We start from the raw sequence: 10,182 nt of genomic DNA on the forward strand, positions 1-10,182 counted from the left end.
AAACAAATAGTTGTAAACTGGTGCTATAGCTTGAGCCAGACAACAGGACCAAATATATCCTGTTTTCAGAAACTCTGTGTTCTGTCCCACATCACCTTTATGGAAATCTTAAACCATAAAATGGAAGATGCTGGACTCTTGCAACAAAATGTATCTGCCAATTACATACAATGAAGCACACCAAAGACTCAGAATAAAGTGTTGTTATTTATTGAAACAGTTTTAATGATGTTTGTTCTCCAGTACTAATTATCGGCCAAATAAAGACAAAAAAAAAAAAAGACAAACGATACAAAATAGATTCCATACTCATTGCCTCAGTAATATGGAAAGTAAAGATTAAGAGGTTGGAATTAAAGCCTAAACTAGTTAAAGCATGTGATGAGAGCAAGAGGTGGACACCGGTCGTGTAAATATAATATCTGTACAGCAGATAGTCATCAGATATCAGACATGGACAGTACTGTGAGCATCACAACATTACGCTGTGTGTCCTTCTCTGCCTCATCTCCAGTTTGTGCCAAGAACACTCAAGATATCAAAACACTTTCCACACCTCTCCGTCATGAACCATGGAATGTTCATTTATTTATATTACACGGAATGTGCATGTGCTCTGGAATACAAAGAGCGAAATGAGAATTCCTAAAGCAACTACTGTTTTTTTGCAACATTGTTTCAGTGTCACGATTGGAAATATAATTGTGAATCCTGCAAGGCCGCCAATTGGTCCTGTAAGATTTGACACATCTTGATTCTAATTATACCTAGAAAAAAATAATAATAATAAGGTTACAGTAAATGTCTGCATTTGTGGTCTGTAGCAGGTCATTTATGTGCTTCAGATCTGAATTGCATATGTTAAACAGAAAACGGAATGACCCCCCGCCCCAAACACCTGCCCCCCCCGAGCAGAAAATGCAAATGAAAAAAAAGTCAAAAATACAAATTTTGATTAAAATGACTTGCTTCCTCATGTTGGCCATTTTATTTTGCTTAGTATGGCTGCAAGACAACAACAAAACAAAACATGAAAACACCTCAACTGTTGGCAATTCTTTTCAAGTGCTAATGTTTTAAATCAATGGAATAGAAGAGAATGGAGACCTGCCACTGACTGAGCAAGTGCTTGTGGTAAGCAAGCAGTCATGTCATTAGCTGAAGGAAGATATGATTGCTGCTGTGATTGGCTGATAGGAGAGTGGACCTGGTTGGCATTTCATACTACGTTGTAGTTTAAGCGCGTTGGTCAGTCAGGTAGGACACTGGAATGGGGGTGGTCTCATACAGGCTGGTCCTTTATCCCGCAATTTCGGTTGCTGTGGTGACCAGCTTGTTACCGTCCCACACAGTTTTGAATTGTTCAGGGACTGGGATCTCAGTCTGGAATAAAACGGAAACAGGAAAGCAATTACTCCTATTCTTATAATCTTTATAATCATAGATGATTCACTCCATTACTTACGTATTCTCCATCCTTTTTGGGCACCAGCACGTTCATCTCTGAGCTCTTAGCGCTGACGATTTCACATGACAGAGAGTCCTTGCTCAAGTACACATGGCAGCCATCTGTCTTGTTGATGGAGATGGTTGGCACCTTACCCATAACCTGGAAATCAACAGAAGAACAATGACTCAAGATACAGATGCACAGAGTAATAAGAGAGAGAAAGAGTCAATATCAAGATATCTGGGAGTTTAAGAGAATTAAAGACCTTTAATCAAAATTCATATTTTCAAGAAAACATCAGTGCGATCAGTTGCACTATTTTAAGTAGCCTTTTTTATTTTTATTTCAAACGCATTTGTGTAATTACGCACAGTAACTTTTGACTTTTTAACCCACAATTTTTATCTTGCAATTCTGAGTTTATATTTTACAATTGTTTTTTTTATTCTGTGGTTAAAAAAAAAAAAAAAAAGTGTAAATTCATTCAGGATCAAATTAAAATGATAATTACAAAAGAAATCCAAGACACTTTAAATGCTTAAATGATACTGCAGATACTTTACATTTATAATGAGAAGAGTACAAAGCACAAGCATACACACCTGGACCTTAACATCTTTGCAGTTGATCACCTCAACAATACCCACAACATCGTCAAAGACCAGACCCAATTTCCTACAGTTATCTGAAAAGACAACAAAAACTTCTGTCTAAAATTTCCACCTATATAAAAACAAAGTGAAGACTGGAGTATTAGTGCGTACATACCCAAAGTAATGGAGTTGATCTTCCCCTTCACCTGTAAAGTGCTGTTGTTGCACTTGAAGGCATAAACCACCTGCTTCAGTTCTGTGTCACTGATCACAAGGCCCTGGGCGCCTTCCTGATTTTCCTGTAGAAAAAGCACAAGAGAGAATCAGCACAAGAAGTGAAATATACTGGCTAAACAGTGTCATGTCTTCACAGAAATTCCCCCGTCTGTTTAGTTCAGTACTAAAACAGCAAAACTTTGCTTAGTATCTTTTCTACTGGCATGTATAAAGTAAACATATCTAGGATTGAGATGGAAAATAGCTATCAGAATGGTATTTCCAAAAATAATTTGAGCTGCATACACAGACTATAACAGGCGTACTGACTCACTCACCACTTTCCATTTCTTTCCATCCAGCTCCAGCACTGGGGGCAGAGTGCGGGCCGGGCTGGCGGCTGCTGTGGGCCGAGCAGCGAAGGGTTTGGGCCCAGAAGGCACAGGAGCTCCTTTAGCTTTGAGCTCAGGATTCTTGTGCGTCTTCTGGTCATCAGACACATGCTTCAGTCCTTAAAGAGGGTCAAAAGATATTATATATACAACCACTGATTTGGACAAACAAGAGACATTTGACTGTTTCTACGGACTACTTATAGATTGCTTGTGGACTCAGTTATTTGTATTGCTATGTTTGTAAGGATGAGGATGAAAGTAGTATATTGGGTACTTGTTGGTTAACTTCATTGTGAGAAATAATAAAAGTATTTGAAAAAAAAAAAAAAAAAAAAAAAAACATTTGCCCAATGCACAAATAAGACAAACATTAACTGAAAAAAAAAAAAAAACACCTTTATATCAGGTTCCAACAACAAGATATTTTTTCATTTTAGATTAACTTCATGTACTAAAAATAAGTAAAACTTTAAGTAACATTTAAAATTAACTGAAATTATAAAACAAACTGAAAAATAAAAAGAAAAACTGGTTCAAAATGCTAAAAATGTTGCAATGCTACTAAAATAACACTGTTATGATGGCTATTATTAAAAAACTATAAATAAATAAAAAAAAAGACAAATGAGACACCCTACAGTCTTACCACAAGTGATAGCACTAACTGTGCCCTTTTGTATCATGAAGTCTGCACTGACCTTTATAACATATACACACACACTGATGCTCCCATTACAGAACATCAAGTGAAACAATCTGCATCATTTCCAATTAGACAAAGGGACTGTTTAAAGTTTTAGCAATGACCCTTCCATTTAAAAAGCAATAAAAGTGTCACTGAATGTTTTGGGCGCTGTAGGCTCTACTGGACACATTTTAAACCTATTTTCCCATTTGTAGTACTACATCAAGTTAGGGATCCATTTAATACCTTTAGTAATATCAGCTCCCTTGTTGAGGGAGGCAAAGAGAGCATTGCGATTGGTTGCTCCAGAGTCTCCACCTGATGATCTGCCCAAGTCCATGGGGGGTGGAGGAGGACCTGGGGGAGGTGGGGCTGGTGCTCCTCCACTCGGGGCGCCTCCAGAGGCTGAAGCCACTGGACCCTGAGAAACCAAAATGCTTAATTTGGGAAATTAATTTATAGAAGCATGTGGGACAAACCGAACACACAAGAACGTGACTCACAGTCTTGCTCCAGCTCAGTCCAGTCGTGTGGTGCTGCTTGATGTAGGCCTGCAGCTCAGTCCAAATGGACACATAGGCATTGACCCATTCCACATGCATCTTATCTCTAAAAATAAGACAATAAGGCAGATGGGAAAATGACTGATATGCCATTTGCTGGCGTTTAGACAAGCTGCTTTAAATCGCAGACAGACACATACTTTTCCTTGTAATCCTTGAGCACACGGTTTGTGTAAAACGTGGCAGCATCCTGCATCTCCTTCACATAGGGGCCTGGCTTTGGTGCCTAACACATTTAGAAAGAAAAAGATTGTTTATTGAAAGAAATTAATGAACATTCCAAATACACACGGATTATGACTTTTGTTTCTTGTGCATATGCCGTGGGGTTCAAAAGTCTGATGAGAAGGATTTAGGAACATTTATGCACCAACGTTGTTGGCTAACTGTGAAAAAAAAAAAAAAAAAAAAGTTAAAATGTTGCTTTGATTATAAGACCTGGTGCTTTAAAATCAAGGTACATCCAATCAGTCTGAGATTACTTGTGCTACTATCTTCTAGTTTATAAATAATTATATTTATATAACAATTTTTTCCATTACAAATTATATTAATTTCCATGAAAAAATTTGTAAACTATATATTTTTATTAATTCATTTTAATTTCATTTTATTAATTCATAAAAAAAAAATTGCTTTCATTTAATCTAGAAATAGAGCACAATCATAAATATTCCTTATTGTACATTATAAAATTTCTTTGTAATTTGGTTTTAGACTTCAATCCCACGTAAGCAGCATCCCTTAAAAAACACATCTGAAAATGGTGTCAGTTTAACAGAGGTATTTTCAAATGTAGGGAAATTCTAACACTTGAGAATAAGGAAACTGATTGGTTAGAGTACACTTCCCTAACACAAAGTCCCATAATTGATTTAATATCAGACAGAAACAACACACAACTACAAAAACTGCAACACTCAGGCTATGTCCACACAAAGCCAGATCTTTACCCATCCAGTCTTTCCCTGTCTCAAGAAATATCTGCATCCACACGAAACCAATGTAGTATAAAAACAATGTAGTATATATGCCAGACCTGTATGTGGCGCTGTAATTCTGCCACAGAGATACAATAAAAACGGAGAAGACTTTGACTAGGTGCATAAACCTTGCGCACGGTATACAAACGAACATGGAACAATACATTAATCGGTGTTAATGTTAGTTGATAAAAAGACAATTGTACAGTGTTTGTTCATGTTTTTGTTGCTGTTACGTGAAGTAGCGGTGTCTGACTGGGGTGAGACGTGGGCTGATGACGTCATAGTTTCAGAAAATATACGGATTCGCGGTCCACAAGAAAACGCAAGGGTGGCATTTCCAGATTTATCCACTCTGGGAACTAGTTTTAAAAAATATATATTGGTTTCACTCTCCCAAAACGCAGATCCGTGTGGACAAAACGCCTAAACGATACAACATTTATGCGTATACAGCAAAACACATCTCTGTGTGGATGGGGCCTCAGTGCTGACGATCCCAGGCTCCACCCTCCACCTTACCATGGCAACCCAGCCGAGGGCGGGAACACTCTCGCTGACAGCAGAGAGGTGGTTGAAGAGAGGCGAGGAGCGGTTCTTCTCACGGAACGCCTGCACCTCCTGGATCACTTTAGACACGGGGGCCAACAGAAAGGTCAAGACAGACTACAGAACACAGAAAGAGAGGAAATGAGAGAGGAACAGACAGATGGGATTAAAGATACACTACCTTTCAAAATACTACCTTTTTTGTTAGAAATTAATACTCATTACGCAATGATGCATTAATTTGATCAGTGACAGTAAAGAGATTTACTTTAATACTATTTATTTTTACTTATTTACTTTTATAATAAAGACTTTAACTGAACTTTCTATTCAAATCTGGAAAAATGTATCACAGTCTACACTAAAATATTAAGCAGAACAACGGTTTTCAACATTGATTAGAAATATTGTTTTGAGTAACAAATCAGCATATTAGAAGAATTTCAGAAGGGTCATGTGACACTGAAGACTGGAGTAATGACTGCTAAAAGATTCAGTTTTGCCATCACTTATTAAAAATATATCAAAATAGAAAACTAATTTTAATTTGTAATAATTTTTTACAATATTAGTGTTTTTAATGTCTTTTTGTTACACATAATGTAGCCTTGAGCATAAAAGACTCTGGGGAAAAAAAAGTGCAGGGACACTTACATCAGAAGGTTTCTGAGAGTTGGAGGCAATGACCAGAAGCTGTCTTTGACAGGAAAAGGCCTGCTTCATCAACTCAGCCTATGACACAAAACAAAAGGATAAGACACATGGAGTGGAGTCTTTATCAATGTGTGCCAGTGTTCAGGAACTATAATGACAGCGCTGCGGTACGCACATGCTTCTGGACGTCACCCCCTATCTTCTGACTGAGGGCAGTGTACTGAGCCACAGGGCCAGAGATCAAGTTGTCATAGGCTTCAACATACACCGAAACCGCTGAAGAGAAGAGAAACAAGAACAGAATTACACCATATCCTAAACAGACACAATACAACTATTCCAGATTCCATCCGCAAGCAAGTTTCACCATGCACTTACTTCAGAGCTCTAAAAAGACAGTAATTTACAGGACTAAGCCAAAAGAAATCCCACTCATAATTATGATAATGTTTTATATAGAGTCTATGGGCTTTTTAGTCCATGTCAATGTTCAAATGGTTAGTAAGAGAACAGTAATATTACTCAAGTAATAGTTCATGCATCTTCAACAAACTGCATAATTTGAGGGGAGACAAATTTACACGGCAAAGCTTAAATCTTCAAATTGCTAACTCGCAAACTCCCCTTTTGCACTAGGCACTGCTAATTATTGCCAGATATATCTGGTTTGCATTTTTCTTAATACCTCCAGATGCAGCAGGGCCGCCTCCACCCCCAGAACAGGACATGGCCTCCAGACGGCCCACAGCCACCTCCAAACGTTGCACTAGACCTGCCAGCTCTGCCATGCCTGATTGGTGAGAAAGAGAGACAGCTCAAAGATTACTGAAACAACAAGGTTGTACAGAAATCACTGTAATCAGATGTGATTGTGAGCTTGTGGTCAATTGTTAGTAAGGTTTTAATGAAATGACAAGTCTAGCATATGTCATCAGAGAGAAAATAGACAGGGTGAATTTTATTTTTATGCCAACGACTATAATTTTTATTCTGACTTCTTCTACAACTCATTGTTCACAGTAAAATTAACAATAAAATCAACAGTGGAAGTGTGCATAAAAAGTCAACAGATAGAAAACATATGCGCAATGTGCAGAGCCTGAAGAGAATGCAGGACGTGACACAACATGTTGTCCCACAAAAATGCTACAGGAAGAAAGAAATCTGCAATTGAGAGAAAAGAAAATGTGCCAAACCTCTAAAAATACAACAAAAAAGAGGAAGTAGACCTTGTTGGCCTTCTCTGGGCAACTTTCAAAGGGCAAGTCTGTCTTTATTGCCCCTTCACATGCAAGCACACTAAACAGGTAGCATTACAAAACTGAAACCTGATACGTGAATCTGGCTCACTGACTCACTCCTTCTTTCACCTGAATAGCTCTTCTGGGAAATGTAAAGGGAATCCATACGAGCACGTAATCACCTGCCTTTAATAATGAGAGCTTGCACAAGGGAAAAATCCCACTTATTTTTAACTCCTTCAAGAATCACACATTTCCCAAGACTGTATTATAACAACAGCAGAAAACTATTACCAGTGAAGTTCATGTCGGATACATTAAATTGCACTAGTTTTGAGAATATGTGAAAGATTGAGTAAGCTAGTTAACAATACTAAAAACAATAAAGGGTTCATCTGTGACCACAAGCAGCTGTGGCTGTTGTTTTCAAATGTTCAGGCAACTGGAATGAACAAAACATTTGTTCACACAGGAATAAAATCACAGACGTACGTTCACCTTTGAGGAAACAAAAACACAGGAGCAAATGAAACTTTAGTTTTTGCCAAATAAAAGAAAAGCAGACTGGAGTCAAACTACATTCAAATTTCTCTTCTCCCCTTTTTTCACATTATAAGAAAATATACACATTCAAATTAGAGTAGTCAAATCGCCTTGCCTCAGGTAAACAATTTCAGGGAGGCAACAACTATTGAAAAACCAGCCACCTATAGACGCAGGAAAATCAGTGCGATGATCTGAACTGCTCATCATTTGGGTTTAAAATGAACATTTGCCCACCAGCCAATTTGGCTACTAAATGTTAGCTTTAGTCAAAACTATTATAGAAGCCAGATTATCAAAATCCCTGCTAAGATTTAAGCAAATTCTTTTTTAAAGCTGATTCTGAATCAGTCAATGGTGGAGTGAGTCACTCTTTGTTTGTGAATACCATAAAGATGAACTAAAATAGAAATAAAAACAAAATCCTCATTGTAATTTTAAATATGCATTTTAAAGACATGGCCCTTGTTGTACTGTGTGCGACCCTCTAATGTTGGAGGACATAATTTATGAAAAACTTAAACTTTCTTGTGAGCGTGTTAGTGGATGTTCATTTCAAACCCAGATGAAGCTTCTGTGCTTCAGTTTAGAGGCACTGCATTAACACCTGCTCTACATTCATGCAGGGAACACCCTGAATAGAAGCACACCAAAACAAGTTAAGAAAACTACAGTAGATTCAGATGCATCACTGAAACGCCAAGCATACGGGTGCAAGCTGTGCTTCTGGACATGAAAACAGGTAATTAATGCTTCAGGACTAGTAAAACTAGTCCATATCACATCCATTCTTGGCATAGCGCGGGGTGAGATGTGCCATATTCATTCACGACACTACCAAAAGTCCAATGGCTTTCTTGACAAGCAATCAAGCCATTAATGAGATTACAATAGGATACGAGGCAAGAAGCAAGCCAAGAGATTTGATGTGATGTGATTTGACTGAATAATCGGGTCAGCAGGGACAACATTGTCGCGCGTTCAGTCAGACAATAAAGAGCGACTGTTTATAGAAAATAATGTGAAGACGGAAACAATGTGGCGATCGTTCAGAGTTCCTGTACTTGACGCACGCCCCACTTCCTTCATTTGCGCTGTAGCAAATTTTTTGTATTCTTTTGAGTCGGATCTTTTTAGTGAATCACTTGAAATGATTCACAAGACTTTGAAAAAAAATATCTATAAATAAACGTACTGGAAATAGTTTTAGACTTGATTGCACGAGAGTGTTACAAACACGCAAGCGAAACAGAGCTATTGTCATTAAATGCATTTTATAAAAACATGCAATGGCTTGAGAATGACGCAAAAGAAACACAGAATTTTCGAATCGGTTCTTTGAAACGAACTGCTCGAAAGAACCGATTCGCATAATCGAATCAGACTTCCCATCACTGGGCGCTGAGCTCTGCAAGACCAGGAACTTTCCCACCGACGCATTATACTGCTGTTATGAATTCTGCAAACATGCAGTTGTGTGACAAAACACGTTTTATTCATAAGGCCTAATGCAACTGCGAGGATTCATCGCTTATGGCAATATTATGCGCGAGCAAAATCTGTTTCAGTTGTCATGATTTGTGTCTAGAAAAGATTTCGCTTAACACAGATATCTAACAATGCATTCGGACTTTTCTTCTTACCGTCACCGTCTGAGAAATGTTACAGTGGTCCTGGCTTTAGTCTTTGATGTTGAATGGGTGTATTGCGGGCTCCCCGTCTGCGACGTCTTCCTGTATGAGCGTGCTGAAGCTCCCAGCTGTCACCGCGCGCCGTTTCCGCCCAAACTCCACCAGCTGCTCCACTTCCTTATAAGGACAAAGGAGAGAGAGAACGAGTGTGTGATGAAGTGATGATAGAGAGTGAAGCAGGAACAGGAAGACTCGAGACCGAGCACGAAGATGTGTTTGTTTATTATTATTAGTATTATTATGAGTTGAGTCTGTCTAGGTGATTAGATGTAGCCTAATATTCATAGAACAAATTCCCCATTCTACCACTTAAAAAATGTGACATAATTATGTAATAATAGTGAAAGTGCGTGTTTTTTTTAGTTTTACTTATTGTTCACTGGCATTTTTGAAGTCATGGCCAACAATATTTTTAGAGCCGGAGGGGAAGAAATCTGGGATTCAGTACAGATGCTTGCTGGTCGAGCAGGAAGTGTGAATGCCACAGTTTTGATCTGCTCGAACAGTGCATGGAATCACAAGTGCCTTCTTTCACTGGCTAGTAATAAATGGACAGTTTTCAATAGTTGGTCAGTGTGCTTTAAGATAGGGCATTTCAGACTAATTTCCAAAATGTTAA

General features: G+C 38.2%; 1 protein-coding gene across 1 annotated transcript; it reads right to left on the reverse strand.

The window, feature by feature from the left end:
• Positions 1-194: 194 nt before the first annotated feature.
• LOC132145340 (adenylyl cyclase-associated protein 1-like) lies at positions 195-9,674 on the reverse strand. The gene is made up of 13 exons (XM_059556264.1): positions 9,516-9,674; positions 6,774-6,878; positions 6,264-6,364; positions 6,089-6,166; positions 5,408-5,551; positions 4,043-4,128; positions 3,843-3,948; positions 3,586-3,760; positions 2,598-2,770; positions 2,219-2,342; positions 2,053-2,135; positions 1,466-1,609; positions 195-1,383 (listed from the first exon to the last, which is right to left on the reverse strand). Exons 2-13 carry the CDS (start codon positions 6,874-6,876, stop codon positions 1,300-1,302), a joined length of 1,401 nt encoding a protein of 466 aa, XP_059412247.1. The 5' UTR covers positions 6,877-6,878; positions 9,516-9,674; the 3' UTR covers positions 195-1,299.
• Between the last annotated feature and the right edge of the window lie 508 nt (positions 9,675-10,182).

Source organism: Carassius carassius, chromosome 8 (genome assembly GCF_963082965.1).
Source record: "Carassius carassius chromosome 8, fCarCar2.1, whole genome shotgun sequence".
NCBI classification, from domain to species: domain Eukaryota; kingdom Metazoa; phylum Chordata; class Actinopteri; order Cypriniformes; family Cyprinidae; genus Carassius; species Carassius carassius.